Genomic DNA, 23,280 nt, shown 5'->3' with positions numbered 1-23,280 from the left:
ACATGTCATGCGTGCTCGATACCTGTCTAAAGAGTCATCGGCGCCGTCTGATGGTCCAGAAAGAGGAATGCAATCCAATCAGCATCGAGCGGTTTCTGATAATCTGCCAACTTGCACCGTGATACGACATTACGATATCAAGACAAGCACATATTGTGTGTAAATCAGCATTGGGCCCCTTTACACTGTGTCTATTGGCTGTAATTGACTTACAGTGAGAACTGAAGCAGCTCTGCAGCAGTCACTCAAGTGCATCCAATTAGCAGACATTTCCCAGCAGCCTTTGGTGTCACATAACCGCACGTATAAGCCTCTAACATCATCACTCATATTTTGAAACCATTAGAAGATATCTTACCTTCACCTCCACGCTGTCTGGAGTCGTCATCTGGATGGGGGTGTCTGAGGCCCTGGAGGAGGTAAGCCTTGAACCTCGTAGCACAGCATGACATACAACAATACAATTTGCATTAAAATGGCAATACAGTTTTCCATTGGTGTATCGTATTGGTATTTTTTTTTTTGTGGTGAAACAAACGCTTCCTAGCCAAAAACATTAAAACAGTAAAATAAAAATAAAATTCATTAAAACATAAAATGTACACAGTGTACTGTACTGTAATGTACTTTACATTTAAGAGTTTAAAATGTTTTTAGAGTGTGTATAACACTATGAAAATGTTTTCAGAGTGTGTTTAAAAGTGTAGTCGAGCTTAACAGGAGTGCGGGGACTATTAATAAGAGATTGGGGAGGTTCACACAGCTTTCAAATATGTATAAATATTTACAAAAATATGTGGTTGGCTACTTTGCGGATTTCACCTACTGTGGGCAAGGTCCAGAACCTAACTCCCGCGATAAAAAAGAGTTTACTGTACTGCAAGATTTGGTTTGATAACAAAACACAGAGCCAGTAATCGATCCGGATAATTTTTGATGAATTAAAAACAAATCAAATTGCTAACTGTTGATCTGAATGCATTGTAATCGATCAATATCAATACCAATGTATCAATATATTCAATATGCCCACTACCAATGGTAGTAAAAGTAAAAATGACAATATTTGGATGTTTCTATTTACAATGATTAAAGGTTTATGTTGGGGGGGGGGGGGGGGGAGAAGCCATGAAGTCTCTTATACACACGTAACAAAAAATCCAATAAAAAGAAAGCTGCTTTAAATTGCAAAGAGATTTATGGAAACTCTGTACGTACAAAGAAGCTCCAATAGTTTCCCTGTGAGTTCAAATAATACAGTCTAGAATGCTAAATAATACATTATATTAAAACTATTTAAAAACACAAAATATTGATGAAATTTAGATATTAATCTGCTAACAAAAATACATTTTTAAATCAACAGTTCCGCATGTGGAATAAAGAAATAAACCATGAAATGTGTGAGCTCAAATAAAAACAATGCACAGCTTGAGTCTTTGTACCCGAAGATACATAATGGTCCAGATGGAAACACCCACAATTAGCATTTGAAAGACCGTGTGTGTGCATGTGTAGCAACATGGGTGCACACATTTGCGGGGTTATTAGGCGGTCACTGGGGAGAGGATGTCGGGACTAGGATACTGTATGTCCTTTGAGTGATGACATCATCGTGTACACCTTGACACCACCCACAAGAAGCAAACATACAATACAGTTAATTACATACATATATATTTTTTAAATACATTAAAAAATATACGCAAAAAAATCCAAATATTTTTTTCATTTCTGAGTAATTATGAGTATATATTTTTTCATTGATGGATCCATTTTATATTTGTGTTCATTTTCTCGCAGTGAATGCATTTTATCCATGTATTTATTGTCTGCCGTGACTAATAATAAAGTATCTATGTTATTCATTTATTTTTTTGTAGTTTTCATTCCTTTTATAATGCATTGTTTTTCATTTACTAAATTATTATAGTATATTTTAAATACATTTTTAATCAAACATTTTTGTCTACTGGGATTAACAAATTGTCCATCTTTTTAAATTAATTATTACTTTAAAAAATATATTTCTAATTTATAACTATTTTTTTATTCATTCAATTATTATTCATTTATTGTAATAATTTTATTTTAGTTTGTTATTGTTTTGTCTGCTAAAAATCAAACTGTATTTTTCAAATTATTTTTATTTATTTATGGATTTGTTTTCTTTATTTTGTATTTTAAGTCCCCCCCTCACTGGCATTAATAAAATGCCTGTTATGGATTAATGTATTATTTATACCTGGATTAATGTAGTTTCTATTTATTCACCAAATCATTTTTTCAGATAATTAATATTGTTATCATCATTGGGATTAATAAAGTATCTACTGTATTATTTATTAATGTAGATAACTATTTTTCATTTATTTCACGTGTTTATTTTAATTGTTTTCCAATAAAGCATAAAGCATCTGAAGCCGTAAAACATTGCTTTTTGTGATGTTTTCATAAAAACATTTTAACACATTGGTTTGGGAGAGGGGGATAATCCTTTCTGGGTTTTTTTTCATCCAGATGTTGCACCAAAATTGGATGATCTCACCATCTGAATGAGTTAAAAAATATATATGATGTACTCATTTGATGTGTATCTGTCCAGCATCATGACAGCGGGAGGGACAGTATGGAGGGAGGGGCATTAAACAAAAAGGAGGGATAGTGTGTGTGAAGCAGGTTTGTGAGCACAGCAGCCAGAAGAGGAGGAGGAGGAGCAAGGAGAAAGACCAGTGAGAAGTGTGGCCGCAGACATCGAGGGAAGAAGAAGAAGAAGGTAGGACACCTTGTTTGATGTTTTTAGCCCTTTAATTGCCATCGACATGAGCCAGATGGGATGTTCCCTCATCCCTCTGTTTTCCCTTTTTTGTGTCCCTCCATCTGCCCGCGACGAAGAGCGGCGTGATACTGCGCAGGGAGGATGAGGACAGGGGGAGCTAGCGGGGGATGGGATAGCATCAATATGTCAGTGGAAAAGGGGGTGCAGTAGTTTCCCTCCGTGTTCACGGGGTTGCAAGGACCACGCCCTCCTGTCAGGCACCACCATGATGATGATGATGATGATGATGATGATGATGATGATGATGATGAGGCACAAACAAGAGGATTAGCTTCATTCCCGGCATGTACTCACCATCAGTTGTAATACATACTACTGTATATACATTTGTACATAAAGCAGCATATTGGCTATATCGAAGAGTGATACCATACCATCGTGACGCTTTGTCAATGATACACATAGGTTCAAGATTGTGTTTTTAACACACTCGGCTCATAAAGATGATGCCGATTCTGAAGCCACGACATTATCACGATACACTGAAAACAATAAAGGTAATACCACGACACCATATCGTCACGGTACTTTGTCAATGCTACCATAGAATCGCGATGCCATATCATCACGATACTTTGTAGACTGTTCTCAATAGTACCACGACACGAAAAGAATCACAGTACAATATCATCGTGATACTTTGTCAACTGAAAGGATCACGATACAATACCACAATACTACATCCTGATGAAACCTTTGCAACATCACAGCTAGAAAATGATCAGGATACTCTGAAAGCAATGCAAATAGTATCACGATACAATAGCATAACGATACTTTGTCAATGTTACCACCCAATCGCAATGTGATAGCACCGGAATACTTTGTAGACATTATCGGTAGCATCACGATACAATATTATTACGAGACTTTGTAAACAATACCAATAGTTACATTTAGCATGATATTTTGCCCACCTAACCTCGAGTGTCACGATACATGAGGAAACTGGACTCTTCTCATTTGTTGAAACGGTTGACTTGACTCGACCTTTGCTTTTACCAAGACCTGAATGACTGAGACCCTATATACACACGTTCTCAACTATACCGATGATATCGCGATACAAGCGCCACAATACTATAGCACGATACTTTGTTATTGATATACATAAAGACTGTGGTTTTAAAATACTGTGCTAGGCTCATAAAGATGATTCTGAATCTGAAGCTCTGATATTATCACCATACTCTGAAAACAATGCAGGTAGGTTCACGATATGATATCATAATGATACTTTGTCAATGTTACCATAGAATCAAGGTAGCCTTTCAACACGATACTTTGTAGACGTTATCAATAATATCACGACCCGATCACGGTACGATATTATTAGGACACTTTGTCAACAGTACTGATAGTATCATGATACAATTCAAGAATCTAGACATTTTGTCAACGATACTGATGGCATCAAGATACAGTAGTATGACGATACCATCTCATCATGGTACGCAATGAATAGTAAAGATAGGATCAAGGTATGCCATTATCAGGATACTCTGAAAACAATGCGGCTAGATATTACAATAAGTCATCATCACAGTACTTTGTCAACCATACCATAGTATCACAATACGATATCACACTATTGTCAACAGTTCTGATAATATTACTATTATGATACAACATTACAGTAATAGTTTGCCAATAATACAGATTACGGATTATGTATTATCAAGCTATTTTTGCCAACGATATCAGTAGATACAGTATCATTGCGTTACTTTGTAAATAATGTCGATCGTAACACGGTATGATAGATATTTGCCAAAAATACAGAATATTATCACAATATTTTGACAATGATATAAGACTGTGAAAATTATATATATATATATATATATATATATATATGTCACAATAGTGACAGACTTGCGCATTTTGTGTAATTTATGCACACTTCTACTAATACCAGTGGATTATCAGAGTGTGTAGTCAGTCTTAGCAGACTGCCAGCTTGGGACAGCTTGGCCTTTATTATTTAATATTCTGGTGCAATGCTGCTAACAAAACAGACGCTTTGTTGTGTTACAAGCGATGGCCCTTTTAACACATTTTACAACACTAATGTAGCATGTTGACGTCACATGGTCCCCTTTAAGGACATCATGAGATGATCAGCAGCCCCTTCTAGAAACTTCTCAAATGAATCGAATTAGCTTTTTTAGGTGGGTGTAGGGTAGAATGGGGTGCCTCAACTCTGTCAGTATGATGTTTGTAAACAGGTTTCGTTTGGACATTTTTGAGGTTGTGCAGGATTTTGGGGGTGCACCTACGTTGTCGGGATGTTAGCCATTTAAAAAAAAAAAAAACAGATCAAAGCCTGCCTACAACCAATATCCTTACAGAACTGGCAAATCGTCTTTCCCCCACACAACCTCGAAAACGTAAACCAAATCCTGTCAGCAGCAAACATCCCGACAGAGTTGGTGCAACCCTCTCCCTCGTCCACCCACAAAAAAAATCAAAACAAACCTTGTTAAAACACTTCAAGTACTGCAGCCCAGCCCTTTGGATTTTCTAACTTCCAACTTCATCGGGATGTTGGCTATGACAGGCTTTATTTGGATTTTTTTTAAGGGTGTGTTGGAGAGGGGGTGCCCCAACTCTGACAGAATATTGGCTATAAACGTGCATTATTTAGACTTCTTTTTTTTTTTTTTAAGGTGTGCATGGTAAATGGTGTGTGCCACCGCTGACAGAATATTGACTATAAAGCAATATGGATTTTTTTTAGGGTGTGTGGGGTAGTGGGGAGTGTGCCAACGGTGATGGCATGCTGGTTATAAACCGGCTTTACTTTTGACATTTTTGAGGGTGTGTCAGGTAGAGGGACCACGCCAACTCTGGCGGCATATTGGCTATTATTTTGACTTTTTTGTGGGTGTGCTGCCGGTGGTGTTGAAAGGGTTGCGCGGCTTTGGGAAAGACCAACAAATAGAAATGCACTGTTTTTGAGACTTGGTGAAGCAAGCAGCATGTGGCTCGTACACTATGTTCCAAGTAACTGGAAACAGTTGTATGTTTATCAGCAGACCATGTATCCTGTGTTCCGTGCCTGCTCTGTACAATATCTCCTCCCCCTTGCAAGGAATACACTAAGTTTTATGACAGTAAGGTCGATGCACATTAGGATTGTTTGGCCTCAATGGAGGTCCTAGACGGCATTCAACTTTTGGGGGGTTTATTTTGAAACAGTGATCTTGAAAATGTGGTGTCCAATCATCTGCCCTGGTGAGCGCCATCATGTTTGTGTGATCCGCCCGCTAAGCTGCTAATGAGATTTGAGTGCAGAGTACGTCATTTTTGTTGGAACGCCACCCAGAAAGTGTCTGTGCCTATTTGTGGAGCTGCTGACGTGGACGTCCTGGCATATTTTATCAAGTGTATTTCACTGTACCTTTTTTCTTCTTTTTTTTTTTTTTTTTTAAATGTTCACCAAGCTCAGCATTTACACAATGATGCCGCTTGGTGAGCAACTCTTTATTTGTATTATTCCACCCACTTTTTTGCCTACATTTCTAATCTGGTTCAAACCATTCAAACTTCCAAATACTCATAAAATTTTAAATTCAGGTAGGCATATCTTTTTCACATTCCAAAAATTCAAAGTTTTCCCACAATTCCCCATTTCAGTCAATAAAATTCCCAGAGAGGTATTTTACATTTTCCAACTTCTTCCACATTTCGTGACTGATTCAAACTATTCCAAATTGAAACTGTTCAGCCCATACAGGACATCTGGGAAACTATTTATTTCAACAATAAAATTCCCAAGTGAAGACATATTTAACAAGAGTATTTACCTCCAACTTCCACATTTCTTGACAGATTCAAACCATTCTAACTTGAAACTGTTAATTTCATTCAGGACGTATTGTATACAGAGCCATTTATCACTTTGCTAAAATACCCACATTTTCAAAATAAAATTCCCAAACTCAGACATAATTTCCATTTTTATCTCATTCGATTATCTTGACCCATTCAAACCATTCCAACTTCGTCTCACATTCTATATTTCATCTCTGATTCTGATTCCTACAGAAATTGCATTCTGTTTCTCTATATTTTATATCTTTTCGCTATATTGGTTAATGGTGTGCCTCCCGATAGGTTTACTCCTCCTCACCTGGGGGATCAATGAAAGAAGCCATGCAGGTGCTCACAGCAGGAGCAGGTAAGATGAGCCCATGGTCTAACCTCATCATCCTCTCTCATGTTCCTTAATGTTATTCCTCCTCTTCGCCCCTCTCAGGGCTCCACGAGACATTGGCCCTGCTCACCTCGCAGCTGCGGCCCGACGCCAACCACAAGGAGGACATGGTCTTCCTCAAGGATGTTTTCAGCGAGAGGAGCTTGGCGTACCTAATGAAAGTGAGGAGCATGTATTTTTAATAATTGATAGTGCACCTCGAATACAGACGGCATATTTACACGCCAATTAATGTCTGTACAACTCTAATGTACCAGATTTAAAGCTATATACAACTCTAATGTACTATATTCATATATATAGTATATCATATCTTTCTATACAACTTAATGCGCCATATTAACATCATATTTAATGTTCTATCCAACCCTAATGAGTCATGTTTACGTCCATCGTAGTTCATGCTCTAAACAACCCTAATGTGTCATATTTACATCGTGTTATCTATACAACTCTAGTGTGCCATTTTTACATCCATTGTAGGTCATGTTCTATACAACTCTAGTGCAATATACTTCTATACGACTAACCAATCATATTTTGTGTTCTATATTTACATCGTTTTTAATGTTTGATACAAATATAATGTACCATATTCAATGCTTTATAAAACTCTATTGTGCAATATTTAATGTTATATACAACTAATGCACCACGTGTAATGTCCTATACAACTCTAATACGCCATATTCGCATGTTCCATACATTTCTTATTTACCATTACATCACGCCTAATGCTCTATACAACTCTCATGTGGCATATTTACATTTGTGTTCAAGATCCACGACAGGCTGAGACAGTACGAGAGACAAAGTCCAACTCCTGTCCTGCACAGTGTCTCTTCTCTAGCTGAAGACGTATGTCCATTACACACACACACGCACACAATAATAAAGGACATAGTAATGTCCTTGGCGGAGGGAATAACCCTGAGTGGCCATGCTGCATTACAAGAACTGCTTGAAGGCCGTAAAAGAGTGCTGAATCATCGCCAGGCTCATCTCATTCAGGGGCCAACATCCTGAGCCCTGGCAAAAGTGCTGACCTGGGCCTGCTCGCCACTCAGCGACCACTCGACTCTGATTGTGCTCGCCAGGAAGCTGATGTGTGTGTGTGTGTGTGTGCGCGTGTACGTGACTGACAGGTGACGGACGAGCTGCAGAGTCGCCCGATGAGCACGGAGGAGCGGGAGCTGCTGCATCTGCTCACATCACCGCATCTCAAGGTAAGCCGCCCGCGGTGAGTCGCCTCACGTGTCAGTCATTATTGAAGCATGGCTGATTGTTGGTACAGATAGTACCTGTCAAGCTATTACCACTATAATTGGTTGTTTTGGTATATCTGTATTAAAAATGAAAATGAGGGGAAAAAAAATGGTGGTGCACCACCAAACAAGATGCTGGCTGTCAACAGGTTTTTGTTTTGACTTGTTTTGCGGGTGTGAATGGAAAAGGAGGTGCGCCAACTCTGTGGTGATGTTGCCCAAAAAATGATTTTTTATGACTTTTTGTGGGTGTGCAGGGAAAAAGAGGTGCACCAACTCTGGCTGTAAACAAGCTCATTATTTTTGACTTTTTTTTGGTTGTGCAAGGAAGAGGGGTGCACCAACTCTGTTTTGATGTTGGCTGTAAAATGGCTTTGTTTGATATTTTTGCAGCTGTGCATGGTCGAGGGGGTGTACCAACTCTGACAGGATATTGGTTATATAAAGGCATCTTTTTTTTATGTGCATAGAGCAGATAACCAGACAGTCCGTAGAAGTCATCCATGAGGAACACCTTTAGTCTTTGTTTTACTTCCTATTCTGATACATTAATACAAATAATACATACATGCATGTAATTTTACCTGAAGTTACTGTGCTGCGGTGTCCTGCCAGGCCCTCCTTTCCGTGCACGACACGGTGGCCCAGAAGAGTTTCGATCCTGTCCTGCCGCCGCTGCCCGACGACTACGATGATGAACTGGAGGAGGAGTCGGTGAAGATTGTGCGTCTGGTGAAGAACAAGGAGCCTCTGGTCAGTGGTAATGCGCATAAAAAACAGACTGATCAAAAGTCTTACAGATCATATTCTAATCCCATTCCATGTCTGTGCCTACACTTTAGGGTGCCACCATCAGGCGGGATGAGGCCACCGGAGCTGTAATTGTGGCTCGTATCATGAGAGGGGGCGCAGCGGACAGAAGCGGTGAATTGTGAAGTTAACCCTTTTCTGTACCCTAACTCAACCTCCTAACCCCAAACCACACCAACACTAACCCCTAATCTTTATCTTTATCCCTATCACTAACTCCTCACCCTAAATCCACAGTAGAACACTAATCCTTAATCCCAAACCGCATCCCACTATCTTCTAACCTTAATCTTTAGCCCTAATCCTAATACTGTACCACTCTAATACCTCAACCTAACCTTTAGCACTTATCCCTTACCCCTATCCTAACACTAACCCAACCTCTAACCTCCAACACTAACCCCTAACCATAAATCCCAACCTGATCCCAACCTACACCCCTAAACCTAACAAAAACCATAACCCCTGACCCTCATCCCCAATCGCTATCCCTAACACTAATCCTACAATTTACCCCCCAACCTTAACACTAACTCAAGACACTGACTCTTAACCATTACCCTAACCTCTAACACTAGTCCCAAAGCCCAACCCTTATCCCTAACACTACCCCCAATCCCTAACTCCTAACACTGAATACTAACCCTAGTTATCTTTAGTCCCCAATCCGAAGGATTGCGTTTTAGGAACCCAATACTAGTCTGACCAAGAGGTTTTTTTTATTTAATTTAGAAACTCAATTATTTGTTTTGAACACCAGACATTTCCTATACTCTCTCTTTTTGCATCATAATTTTCCAATTTCCTGACCACACTTTAATGTGCATCCAAATTTGCTCATGCATCCCTTATTCATCTGTTTCATTTTTTTTGTAGCTAATTTTGGAAGCCAACTGACTGATGATGATGATCCGTCATCTTTTGCTAACTTTGCTCATAAAAGGCATAGAGATGATTGTTTGAAAGTGAAGACGGCTAAAGAATCAAAAGGCAGATCTATATGTTATAACACACTATTGAGTCTCTCCTGGGTATTTATCAATATTTAGCATCTTGGGTTTCACTGTTGTGACCACAGCAAAGACATCACAGCAGGGAGACGTCAAAATAAATACTGTCGATCAATCCCACAGAGGAGCCTATTGGATCGATTTTTATTTCATTTGGCGGGCGTCTTTGTGGTTCCTCGCAGGTTTGGTACATGTAGGGGACGAACTCAGGGAAGTCAACGGCGTCTCGGTGGTCCACAAGAGGCCCGACGAGATCAGTCAGTTGCTGGTGAGTCAAAATATATGATGGTCATGTTCCCTCTTATTTCAACTCTTCTTCTTCTGATCCAGTCACAGTCACAGGGCTCCATTACTCTGAAGATTATCCCTGCTGTTAAAGAAGAAGACCGACTGAGGGAGAGCAAGGTGAGCCTCCACGACAGGTAGCTTGCCAAAGAGCTGATATATTCGTCTCATAAGCGTTTATGGCCATTGCGTCATTATGCAAGGGTGAATTGCCAAAGTAACATACATTACTTACAGAACAGAAGGTAACAGAACAGTGCTAGAGGACTCTGCATCTTTTTGTCAAAAAAAAAAAAATAATGTACCGGCATTACCAGATAACTAGCAACCCTTTACTGCTCAGTGACTGTTTTTTTGTCAATGTCTTTATGTCTCCAAAGTGTACTCTGTCAATTGACTGTCTGTTGTCGTACTAGAGCGGCTCCAACTACCGGAGACAAATTCCTTGTGTGTTTTTGGACATACTTGGCAAATAAAGATGATTCTGATTCTGATTATCTATGAAGCCTTCACCCCAGGTTATATTTTGACAGTTGACTCAATTTCTTACATTGTTAACTTTGACCTTAGATGACCGCCTTAGGTTTACGATCAACTGCTACCAAAATGTAATCAGTTGAACGACTAGCTACTATGTCCACCAAGTTTGAAGACAATTCAAAAACAGACAAAATTAAGGATTTTTGTGTTTTATACTGTATGTTTGAACTTGCGGTGACCTTAACTTTTAACTTAGACCTTTATTATTAGAATGTCCAAAGCTCTTAAACCAAGTAACCTAGATTGTGAATATCAAGAGTTTGGGTGTTGATTTGTAAGCGAGACGAGAGCGGGAGAAGCAGCAACACATTGTGCCTCTTTTGTGCTTTGGCAAAATCATGGTCCAAATAAATCATTCGGCCAATCTCCAAAAAGATGATGCATTGGCGTTTTTTTTTTTTACATATTATACATACCTACTCAAACCAGGTGTACGTGAGAGCCTTATTCGACTACATTCCGTTGGAGGATAAGGCCACGCCATGCCAAGAGGCCGGACTTCCCTTCAAGCGCGGCGACATCCTGCAGATAGTGACCCAGGATGACCCTACATGGTGGCAGGCCAAGCGCGTGGGTGACAGCAACCTGCGCGCCGGACTCGTTCCGTCCAAACACTTTCAGGAGAGGTAAGCGTAGAACAGACATGGAAAGTTCCAAGTGTAGTATCAGTGGCGAGGTAGCAGCTGTGTGCATTTGTATGTGCTCTGTTTGGATGTGTTGCTTCTCCATGTGTATTAAAGTAGCAGTTGGTTGAAAGTTGATAATTACTGCAACATCTATGCTAATTTCCTTTAGCGTGCTAAGGCGTTTTGCATTATACAGTATGTTAGCATTGAAGCTTTGTTCGATGAAATTATATGGTTTGTCTTCATGGCAGAAGCTGGAGCTTCTGTTTATCTGATTGATGGAGTCCATGCTACTGTTGGGAATGACGCACAGTTGCTTTGGTTCTGTGTGAAAGCCAAAATAGAAATAAATACTGGGTCTCTGGCATGTAAATTTTGTGCAAAGAGGCTGCCACCTGTCAAAGCAGTCTTTTTCCCATATCACTTGGGGGTGACAAAATCAAGCCACTGATTTTACAGCTTGCTGGATTCTGTGGGAAAGGCAAAGACAGAATGGTTGTGGCGGGGATGTACAAAGTCAACCTAGCAATTTTCTGCCTTCGGAAGAATCTAATTGTGGGATGCTACATCACCATGTGAAACTCCATGCAGCGATATCCTGTTTTGCTGGGTTACAGGGTAAAGGCAATGGTAGATGTATGCCCCGTCTAAACCTCAGATTCCGCAATTTTACATGATCTCTGTGTGAAAGACAAAGGTGGACACATGCTGTATCTACGCTTCCGATGCATACATTTTTCAGGATCTCTGTGAGAAAGGCACATTTATAACTGCCCTGTCTGCAGCTTAGATACAGTTATTTCGCAGGAAAAAAAAAAAAAAAGACCAATTATAGATGCAGTTATTTTTCATGATACCCACAGCAATGAATATAGATTATTTGCCACTTCTTCTTTCTTCCTCCCCACCAGGCGACTGGCCTACAGGATGAAAGTGGGCACGCTTCCCAATCTCAAGTCCCCCAAAACTCCTTCCTGTAAGTTTACCCTACTTGATATATATATGATTTGAAAATATTAGGAATGAATCTCCATCTGTTCGGCGACAGTTTAAATAGGTCACTTTCCCGCTTTCATATGATGGTCCATTGGTGGTCTATGTAAATGCAACCAGGTGAGGGGTGGCTCAATCTGCATTGGTTGGGGTTTTATGGGGGGGGGGGCAGCATGGGACGTAAGCTTGCGAGCGATCCGATTACGAGTAGCAGGGGGGAGGCCACTGTGGCTTAGCAATATGGCAGCCACCCCCTGCCACTCTTAATTCCCCCTCCGGCCCAGCTGCAGGCCATGCCTGCTGCTTTTCCAATTCGTGACTTTTATCGCCAGCATATGTCAATTTGATGTTTATGACACCAAACAAAGTATCACCAGAAGTTAAGATGCTCACATAGCAGTCTACATCTCCACTTGGGTCGCTCAACATGGCTAAACATGTTGTTTGAACTTTGACACATGTTTCAGTCCAACAGAATATCCAGAAAAACAAACACACACAAAAAAAAAAAACACTCCCTTCACTCCATAGCTAGCGGCTAGTGTGAGATGCTAATTTATCAGTCCAGTCAGCATCGCCACCTGAGATGAAACCTGGCAAAATTTAAAAAAGGGCAAAACATGGCTAAACAAATCGCTTGAACTTTAGGCCATATCACTGTCTGACATGAATCTGTTCAAAACAATATAACAAACACTCTGTTAACTCGATAGCTCATAGCTTGCATGAGATCCTAATGTAACAGTCTGCATCTCCACTTACTAGAAACCTACCAATATCATCATCATCTTCTTATTCTATTGTTATATGTTGTCTTCTTTTATTTCAGATGACCAAGTGTGTGATAAAGGTGAGTACAGCAAAATAGACAATATTTTAAAGACAAAGGTATGTTTGCATGTGTTTTTGCATATTCCCAAAAGTATTCATGCTTAACCCTCCTTCCCACTTGAATAACACTGTATAATGGTTTGCGTGCGTGCATGTCCATGCATGTGTGTGCGTGTGTCAAAGTCTGCTTTTTTTTTTATGTCGTAGGCTATGTTCACACTGCAGGTCAATTCCAATTTTTTTGGGCCATGTGAGACATGTATCAGATTTTTCATGTCAATACTACAATTGCGACATTTTCAAATCCGACCCATGCTCCTTTGTATGTGGATATAAATTGGATATGTATCCGATACAACTGCAGTCTGGACATTCAGATGGCGCTCATCCGACCTATAAGTCATCAAAAGGCGACAAACTTCACAACAACTGAACGTGAACGATTTCTTAAAAAGATCAGATTTGACAAAAAAATAAGAACTGATACGTTTGATACGCTGCAGTGTGAATGTAGTCATTAGATGAGCATACACAGTACTAGATTAGGGGTGGGAAGAATTGTGATGCAATATTATTGCGATATTTTTGATAACGTCACAATACGTCAATACTGCGATAATTTGTATACGGAGGGAACTACATCACAATGTCTATCAAAGTGAAGACGAAAAAGTTGGTACTCGTCTTGTGCTCGTCTTCTAGTGCTCGTCTTCATACATGATATCAGACGGTATCGATACCTGATATCACCGTATTGTTTCTGCATCATGAGAGATAATGTTACCATCCGTCGATCCATTTTCAATAGCACTTGTCCTCATTAGGGCTGTGGGTGAGCAGGATCCTATCCCAGCTGACTATGTGCGAGGGAGGCAGTGTACACCCTGGACTGGTCCTCAGCCAATCTCAGGGAATGTATAGACCAAGAACCATTCATACTCACATTCACACCTATGGACAATTCAGAGTTTTAAATTCACATAACATGCATATTTTTGGAATGTCGAAGAACCCAAGATTTAAATCCAGAACCTCAGAACTGTGAGGCACTAACCACAATTCCAACGTGCGTCCAAATACCATAAATGTGATATTAATGTTTTCCCACCTTTAATCTGGGTGTAGATTAGGTTTTATGTTTGAGTGAATTGTCCCACCATCTCGCCACTTTTCTGTCCTGTCCTTTCTTCATTATCCTTATCCTGATTCCTCCGCAAGGTTTGCAAAGTGTCCTACACCTGTGTTGCTTACCCGTCCCTTCTTTTCCCTGCTTGCCTCCCTACAGACGACTGTGACTGTGAGGGCTATTTCAATGGACAGTACATAGGTGAGAGCGTGACCACCCTCTTAATCTTGCGGTTAATGGCACTTGGCTGGCTCCCCGGATGCAACGGGCCCTGGGGGAGGTCCCAAATGTTTGGCTGCAGGGTTGAGGAGTGGTGTGGAAGGGTGCTACAATGGAGTGCTAAATGGGTAAAACCCAGTTTGTTTGTATCATAACCCTTTTTTGGATGCTTCCACTGGAGTATAAACCGAAGTGTTAGGGTACCAAAAGGTGTTGAATGGTGGACAGACATTGGTCGCTGCTACGATTTAGGCCTCAACCTGGTTTCCAATCATACAATCCGAGGAAGTTTTAAAGAGGAACTCTACCGGCCTGCAGACATTCCTATTTGGTGGTTCTGGAAGTTAATCATCTGAGCCAGCATTTCTACAAATCATTCGCTTTGGATGTTAACACTGCCACCCCCTGGCTTTTCAGGCAGTACTGCAACATTTGGAATCTGTAAGATTACCAAACTGTTGGATGGAAATATGCAAGGAATGAGAAAAGATTAGGGACAGAAGGCTCTTAACCTACACCATCAAATGGTCCGGATAGTAAAATATTATAGGCAAATTACTTAAGAAGACGGCTTTTTCCTGTACGCGGTTGTGTGTTAAAATACTGACAGAGAATGTCGGATGAAGTCGACTCGTGACATTCATGGCATCCAAAATAGTATCAGAGGTGTAAAAGAAAGGCAAATAGTGGAAAGCAGCGACTGGGTTGAGAAGTTTTAACACCCCACACTCACTTCTCCTGCACCGATGTGTTGAAATCAATTGAGCAGAAGCATTTTATACATGTTCCCTGAGAAAGGCGCATGCGAACAAGTTTGGATGCACCAATTTTGCAGAAACTCTGTGAAACTACACCTCAGTCCCAACATTTTGCTATTCCCTTTCACACAGTTGCCATGCCGCATCTGATGCTACCTTTTATACTTACCAGTGACACATGGGAAAAGTAAGCTTTGGCGGGCGGTTAACAACTGGTATCAAGAGTCTCATTAGTACCCCACATTCCCAGTTGGTCCCTTTCAGAAAGACCAGGTAAACTTTGTCAGGTGTTCCTCCCTCTGGTACACCTCTGATAGCACATTGTAAACCAGGAAATTCAGGGGTCACCTTTGGTTCTATGTTGGTCCCTTTTACACAGACCGGTGACACAGGGAATAATCTGGTTTTGTCAGGTGGTTCCCCCCATGGAACACCTCTGATACTACCGTGGGAATGGGGAAAGTTACGAGTCCTTTTCTACAATGTAAAGTGTGCAATAGTGCAGGAATACTCAAATTGAAGTGATATGTGCAATCATACAGTAATGTGGGCACTGCAGTGATGAGCAAATTGGCAAAGTGTCACTATGGAATTAATAGTCTCTCTCTTTTATAAGTTAATGGAAAGAAGCAGGGTTATAATAGTTTTGGATTTTACATTATAGTTAGTTTTTATTTCATTTTGACTTTTCATTTTCAAATTCAGTTAGTTTTAAGTTGTTTTTAGAACAGGTTTGCCTTTTATTTTAAATACTTCATTTTAGTTTAGTTTTTATTAGTTTCTATATTAGTTTTAGTATGGCCTTTTGAAAAAAAAAAACGTTTAACTTACCCCCCAAATTTTTTTTCTTGTTACTAAAATGCAAACTACTCAAGTGAACTTTCAGATTTGTGACTATTAGACAGACAGATAAAAAGTAAACCTGATTTGACCTGATGTATTTCCAGTGAAAGTGGATTCAGTCTGCTTTCTTGAGTCCACGGTGTTTGTGACAAAGCTTTTCAGGTTTCCCTGCTGTTGCTGTCTTTTTTGTTGCAGTCGTTCAATCGCTTCTGAGAAATTCCTTGTCAACTTTCACATTTGCCTTTCGTGGCGATAAACAGCGGCATTTTGAGACTCTTGGCAGTTGTACGTTCATCTGAGTTTTCCCCAAAAGACGAATAACCGAAGGTTCCGTGAAGGCGCTAGCTAAAAGTTAGCTTCGCGGCAAAACTTGCGCTTGGTCTGGTGAGCAGTCAATTCGATGGTGCTGCCCGATGACGTCGTTTCTAGGCGACACATAGTAAGTGAACTACAATTCAACCGTTCTGTATCAATGTATTTATCCGAAAAAAAATATTTAAAATCAACGCCGAAAGCTCATGTATGAAATGAATCGACAAAGACGTAAACAAAGGACATTTTTCTACAATTATAAGTTCGTTTTGCAAACGTAAAATATCGTTTTAGTTAATGTTTTTTTAAAACAGTCTTTTTTTAATGTCGTTTACGAAAATGTTTTTTTTTTTTCAGTTTTATTTTTACTTATTTCGTTCGTTTTCGTGGACCATAATAACCTTGGAAAGAAGCCATTGAATTGGTTTCCAGTTTGGATGTGCATTGTTTGATAGCGCCGACTAGAGGGGAGGAGCTGGAATACCTGACGTGCGAGTTTGGGTGAGTCCAAGAGAATTTGGACCCACAAGAGAGAGTAGAGGGTCCCGAAAAAAGTCAGCATTGGCACGCAGTGAGAAAGCGGCTCTTGACTCCAAGCTTTCCTCTGACTTTCCGTCCCTCAGCCAAACATGAGCCGTCTGCTTCCCTCCATCTTGCTGGAATGCTAACATTGGCAATCTCGAAACACCCGGTCGCGTCACATTGTAACACAACAACAACATTTGTGCTTCTGGTACATTCAGCACCCTGCTTGGAGCCGTACACCACCCCCTTGCCAAGTCCCCCTTCCATGCCTTGCCAACCAACCCCCCTCCCCACTTCCTGCATCTGCTGCAGTGTTCCAGTGCCCCCACACCCTTATCCACCACCCCACGGGGGCCCTCCTGCTGCGTTGGACGCATTGCACACTGTAAGCAGGCACGTCTGTTGCTCGTTCACTTTCCTGGTGTGCACGTATGAGGCTAAATTGGGTGAAACTCTAACACCAGTTGTAGTCTCTCCTAAGTGTAACGCAGTGGCGCCCTCCTGCGGCCAGGTGTTTTCCTGGGAATTTTATTCAGGTACAGTGGCCGGCTTCCCTTTGGGTGTGTAGTCTGCCGTCCGGATGACAGACGGACCTGAACTTGTGGGTGTGGGGTGGGATGGGGTGAGGGGGGATATGGGGTGGGGGTGCCCACTTTGCAGGTACTGCGGTGGGCTCCCACATAAAAGTAGAACAAACAAAAAAATCTAAATAAATGTTTGAAAACAAACAGCTCTAAAAGATGTATTGTGCTTTAAAGTTAAATACAATGGAACTTTACTTAACTGTACTCTACTGAAAAATATGTTTAAACCACTGTTATATGATGCACAGTTTGAACATTTAATTCAGAGATTCTTTAGCGTATCACTAGATACAATACATGCGCCACACTTTGAGAATCACTGTTCGAAGACAATACCACATATCTAACCAGTCCAAATGCATGGATTTGAGCAGCAATTTTGTAGTTTTTACAGTTTTTGTACAGTGACCATGACATCTTACCTTTTTTTATTCCTTCTGTTCCATCACCCCGACCGTCTCCAAAACAGCCGGTCTGCGCAGGAGCTTCCGCCTGAGTCGAAAAGACCGACAAGGCTCCTCTAGCGACGGCTCCGATCCGGGAGATTCTGAGTTCCTGACCTACGAGGAGGTGACCCGCTACCAGCACCGGCCCAACGAAAGGCCCCGACTGGTGGTTCTGATTGGTAAGCTGGGGGACCCAACTAAGGTGGTGCCTTTAGGACAGTCTGACTGGCTACATCAACTAGCTTCACATTTTGAGGAAACATCTTCATGTAACTTGGGGTTTCCTTCATGGTCAGAGTAAGGCTGGGCGATTGAGTCATCGATTTTATCAATTTGCTCAAGTTTATTGGTCAGGAAGATTTTTTTTAAAGGCCCTGAAAAGTGAATTCATAGATTTGTTTCTAAATACATTATAATTTTTTTTAAGATATAGTAATTGTTGAAGACGTGCAAAGACTGAGAGCAATGTAGTACTCAGTTGCGGAGATATAACATTAAACTGTTTTTCACCATTTCAGTTTTCCTGATTTTTTGGGGCGTGGCTAAAACGGGCCCCTAATGACGCACTTGGGCTTGGGCATGAGTCGTCCCTCCCCCGCTATATATGAACTTGAGCGCCTTCATTCACATCAGTGGTTATCCGGCGCAATTGTTTCATGCAGTTAGCTAGGTCGCTATGCCTACAGTTCGAAAAGACATCTTCCCTTCTGAAAGTCCGCCGGTGTGGCTGCATTAGAGGGCCTCGTTGTCGGCCGTGAGTGTGCAGACGTCATGCAGAGAAAGACGGAAGGGTGAGCAGTGGGGAGCTTTTTGACTTGACAGCCGGCGTGTGGACCAGGGTTTCAGGCTGGCATGACTGCTTTAGAGTGCCTTGTTGTCATTCTAGCCACCTGAGGTAGACAACATGAATGTAATCATTTTCGCATTGTATTTGGTATAAAAAGAGAGGATGCGTTTTCTGGAAGCGAAGGGTAAACATTAGATGAAAATGGTAAATGTAATTTTTGTCCAAAAAATAAAAAATGGAAATTGTATTTTAAGGACCATATTGCCCAGTCTTAGTTCAGGGTCAGAAGTGTTGAGGTGAACAGCTTCAGTTCACTTCTGTGCTGTGTTTCTAACAAGCTGAAGTGGGGAATGTTTCTTGTTGTCGTTAAAGGTTCTCTCGGTGCACGGATCAATGAACTCAAGCAGCGGGTGATTGCTGAGAACCCGCATCGCTACGCAGTGGCGGTACCACGTCAGTCTTCATGTTCCGAATCCAAATTTGATTTCAATTTGAAGTAGTCTTAAACCATTTTTCTGGTTGTCCTGTAGATACCACCAGGCCCAAGAAACCTCATGAGAAGGAAGGTGTGGAATATCACTTTGTCACCAAGCAGCAGTTTGACGTCGACGTCCTCAACAACAAGTAGGGTTGCAAACGTTCCAGGAATGTTCAGTTTGAAACTTTTCATGGGAATTTATAAGAATTAACAGGAATTCATGGGAATAAACCAGGAATTTACAAAGTTGAAGGTTGGCTCTTAATACAGAACTTAAATATTGTTGTGGAAAATATATTTTACCATGATCTTGATCGAAATAAATGTTTGAAACCATTCAAATTTCAAGTACAGTTGAAAATGAAGAACTCATTTCCCGAGGCTACACTTCAGAATCTTGAGGGAAGATGCTTTTTTTTTGTGCAATTTGAATGGGACTTTTTCGAAGGGAGAGGGGACTATTTTTGGTTAACTGTGTGCATTTTTGTTAATTTTTTAATGGGTTGGGGAGGATGAGTAACATTTAACTTGACATTTATGTTTGTGTTCTTCAATGAAAGAAAGATTTAATGCAAAAGCAGACATACATTTTTTTTTGGTGAATTGAGTAAAAATGATTATTTCCTCTCTTTGGTTCCAGGTTAAAGCTAATCATTTTTATTTAGGGCGTTCTAAGTTAATATAACTTAAGAAATAACGGGCGCAAACATGTTTAAGAATGAACGTAATGAGTGACGAGTTCATGATGACGTAAATATGAATGGGCTCGTTTTTGGCTTCAATGGAGCAGTAAATAACTTGTTGGTTTCTGCAATAAAACATTTATTGTTGATGAGTTTTACGTACACGTAGTACTTGATTGGTTTTGCAGGGTTAGGAAATTATGCCATGATAGGCTGTCTGCTAGTAGGTGTGGCTCCATTTTTGTCTACAATAAATGGCGCTTGTCGGCTTTTGCATTTGAACTCTTCTATTGATTGTTCAATAAAATATATGAAATTTGATAGCGTTCTACTTACAAATACATCTTTTGAAATGTCATGTTTTTTAATTGCATTATTTTGCATTGAAGTGTTCAACAACATTTTATTTACGCTTATATTGATTCTTACTAGTACTAAAATTCCCCATCTTAATAATGAAAATGGAAATTTACCGGAAACTTTCCAGGAATTTACTTGACATGTTCCACCCTGCTGTAATCGCAACAACAAGTGGGTCTAAATGTGGACCGCTGCTAGGCACATGGGTCAAACGGTCTTCTGGTTCTGGTTTTCAGGTTCATCGAGCACGGAGAGTACAAGGAGAACCAGTACGGCACCAGTATCGAGGCCATCCGCTCCGTGCAGGCCAAGAACAAAATGTGCATTGTAGACGTTCAGCCTGAGGTATCCACAAGTACTACTCACGCTCATACAACCCCGATCATCCTTGGGATTACTTGTTCTGATGGTTTTTCCCGGACACTGTAGGCCTTGAGAAGGCTGCGGACGGTGGAGTTCAAGCCCTACGTGGTTTTTGTCAAACCGCGGGTTCCCGAAAGCAGACGGCGTCGTACTGCCGCCACCTCGCCGGGAGGTGCGGAGCAAGGGCGCGTTATGGTGAGTTTCTGGAAGCTCCCCCCCCCCCACACAAAATATTATTTGTTTTTATTTTGTAGCTTCCGATCAAGGATTTGTTTTAAGAGTAAGTTGAGTTACGATGTTAGTCAAGAAACAAATTAAACTCGTGAGTCAAGGTACCAGTGTACTCATACCAACCCGTTTTCATTCTTTACCCTAACCATTTCGATAAATGTCCGATCAAGGTAGAATCTTTTCAGAATCACAAACATAAGATGTTATTTATCCCTTGGTAGCTGAAATCAATAATCCAATCAGAACATGTTCTTTGCTACCTCTCCCTGTAGTCAAACAATCTTTAGACTTCCAGGATTTCGTAGATTTGAAGAAAGAACATGAAATCATTTGGAATAATGTCTGATTCAGGTAGAACCAGATCAGGATCGCCAACAAGACGTTATTGAGCCCTTAATAGCCCAGATCAATAACCCAACTCAAGACGTTCCCTGCTACCACTCCCTGTTGTCAACCACTCTTCAAGCTTCCAGAATTTTGTAGAAATGGCAGACGAATCCAAATCATTGGTCTGATCCAGGTGGAATCAGATCTGAATCATAAACAGAAAATGTCATTGAGCCCTTGAGCTGAAGTCCATAATCCAAATCAGATCATACTCCTTGCTACAGTACCTCTCCACCAGTCCTAGTTGTCATCCAGTCTTTGGATGTCAGACAGAATTATCTAAATATCTGACCTAGGTCAGATAGAGTCAGATCAAAATTTCTAACAGAAAGAGTTATTGATTGCTTAATAGCCTAGATCAACAGCCCAATTCAGAACATGGTCCTACCTTCCTCTCTCTGTGATCTGTGCGATCTTCAAACTTCCAGGATTTAGTAGATTTTGAGGCAGTACGTGAATCCTTTGGAAAAATGTCCAATCTAGATAGTACCAGATTAGGATCGCAAACAGAAGACGTCATTGATCCCTTTGTAGTTGAGGTCAATAATCAGTCAGAACGTGTTCCTAGCTACCGTTCTACCAGTCCTGGTTGACAATCAATCTTCAGACTTCCAGGATTTAGTAGATTTGTAGTAGAACCTTTATCATTTCCTCGGTATATAAGAGATGGACGTATGACTCCTTTGGATCTCAACAGGACGAGGACCTCCAGGAGATGCGCCAGTCCGCCATCCATATGGATCAGCAGTATGGACATCTAGTAGACCGGGTCCTGATCAAGGAGGACTCAGCCAGTGCCTGCACAGAACTGCAGAGTATTTTGGAAAGACTGGAGCGTGAGTGTTTCTGGGTGCCTCTCAGCTGGGTTCGGACCTAAAAACGCCTCAAAACCTCCATCCTCCTGACCCTCAACCGGACTGGAGGTTCTGCTGCACTTCCCATCCTGGACTCGGCGGGGAACTGTGTCTACATCACAAAAATTTGCAAATTCCTGAATGCCACATTTATCAGGTTTGCTTTGAAGAACTGCTTGATTTCTCCCAATGGAGTCCGTTTAGTAGCATGTTTTGTAATGAAGACAGATCACAGAATGCTTCCCAGACACAAACTACTCAACAGAATGTAACATGTTTATTTTTCCACAAGCTTCTTTTCAAGGAACTGCATGTCCACTTGCATATTTAATGTAAATAATATACATGTGACTCCTGGTGTGCCAACGAATGGAACTTGTTTACCTTGGAGCCTGCACCTGATTGTATGGATGGGTGAGTATTTTTTTTAATTTATTTTCATATTTGACTTGAACAGCTCTCACTTTACAGATAAATGCTAATGCTAAATGCTAATTAAAAAGTGCTGACTGCATTGCATCTTGTCTTAGGGTATAACCCTACACATATTTATGTATGTGGATTTAAAAAAAAGTATATTGTGGCTGTCTTGCAGATTATAATTTTTTAAAGCTTGTTATATGTTAGTTTTGTTTGACAATACATAAACTAATGCTCACGGGCGGATAATGCAAAAATAAATAAATAATAAAAGCTGATTAACTGGATTCTTATTTTTGCTTGGTATGCTAACTAGCTAAATGAAAAAAAGAGCAACTTTCACAGCAAATGTAACATTTGTTCTGGTCTTCGAAGGCTGCTTGATGGCCCACACAAGCCTCAATGTCAAAGTCATTTGTAATGCATACATATGTAAAAAGTGCCATAATAAAAAAATAATAAAGCTGGTTATGGTTGAGTTTGCTG

The 23,280-nt window shown here is 40.6% G+C and overlaps 1 protein-coding gene and 1 long non-coding RNA gene across 6 annotated transcripts; one reads left to right on the top strand and one right to left on the bottom strand.

The window, feature by feature from the left end:
* The first annotated feature begins 400 nt into the window (after nucleotides 1-400).
* On the top strand, nucleotides 401-23,272 carry mpp3a (MAGUK p55 scaffold protein 3a). Of its 5 annotated transcripts, none has more exons than XM_061700691.1 (21): nucleotides 402-419; nucleotides 2,666-2,776; nucleotides 6,959-7,022; nucleotides 7,101-7,219; nucleotides 7,839-7,916; nucleotides 8,204-8,284; nucleotides 8,939-9,076; nucleotides 9,166-9,247; nucleotides 10,326-10,411; nucleotides 10,474-10,548; nucleotides 11,398-11,594; nucleotides 12,506-12,570; nucleotides 13,417-13,437; nucleotides 14,704-14,745; nucleotides 17,672-17,737; nucleotides 18,255-18,410; nucleotides 19,391-19,471; nucleotides 19,549-19,642; nucleotides 20,776-20,884; nucleotides 20,969-21,097; nucleotides 22,218-23,272. In XM_061700691.1, the coding sequence occupies exons 3-21, from the start codon at nucleotides 6,986-6,988 to the stop codon at nucleotides 22,395-22,397; spliced, it is 1,836 nt and encodes a 611-aa protein (XP_061556675.1). In that variant the 5' UTR covers nucleotides 402-419; nucleotides 2,666-2,776; nucleotides 6,959-6,985; the 3' UTR covers nucleotides 22,398-23,272. The 5 variants fall into 5 exon arrangements, with proteins under 5 accessions (XP_061556678.1, XP_061556675.1, XP_061556674.1 ...); XM_061700690.1 differs by having other exon boundaries at nucleotides 17,666-17,737; XM_061700694.1 differs by lacking the exon at nucleotides 22,218-23,272 and having other exon boundaries at nucleotides 401-419; nucleotides 17,666-17,737; nucleotides 19,391-19,464; nucleotides 20,969-21,057.
* Nucleotides 2,799-16,760, bottom strand: LOC133414952 (uncharacterized). Its single transcript, XR_009770081.1, has 4 exons — nucleotides 16,454-16,760; nucleotides 8,908-9,052; nucleotides 6,975-7,210; nucleotides 2,799-3,029 (listed from the first exon to the last, which is right to left on the bottom strand). It is a non-coding gene; the product is annotated as an uncharacterized LOC133414952 (long non-coding RNA).
* Nucleotides 23,273-23,280: the final 8 nt, after the last annotated feature.

Source organism: Phycodurus eques, chromosome 16, assembly GCF_024500275.1.
Source record: "Phycodurus eques isolate BA_2022a chromosome 16, UOR_Pequ_1.1, whole genome shotgun sequence".
In the NCBI taxonomy this organism is placed as follows: Eukaryota; Metazoa; Chordata; class Actinopteri; order Syngnathiformes; family Syngnathidae; genus Phycodurus; species Phycodurus eques.
This window is presented reverse-complemented; position numbering and strand designations above follow the sequence as displayed.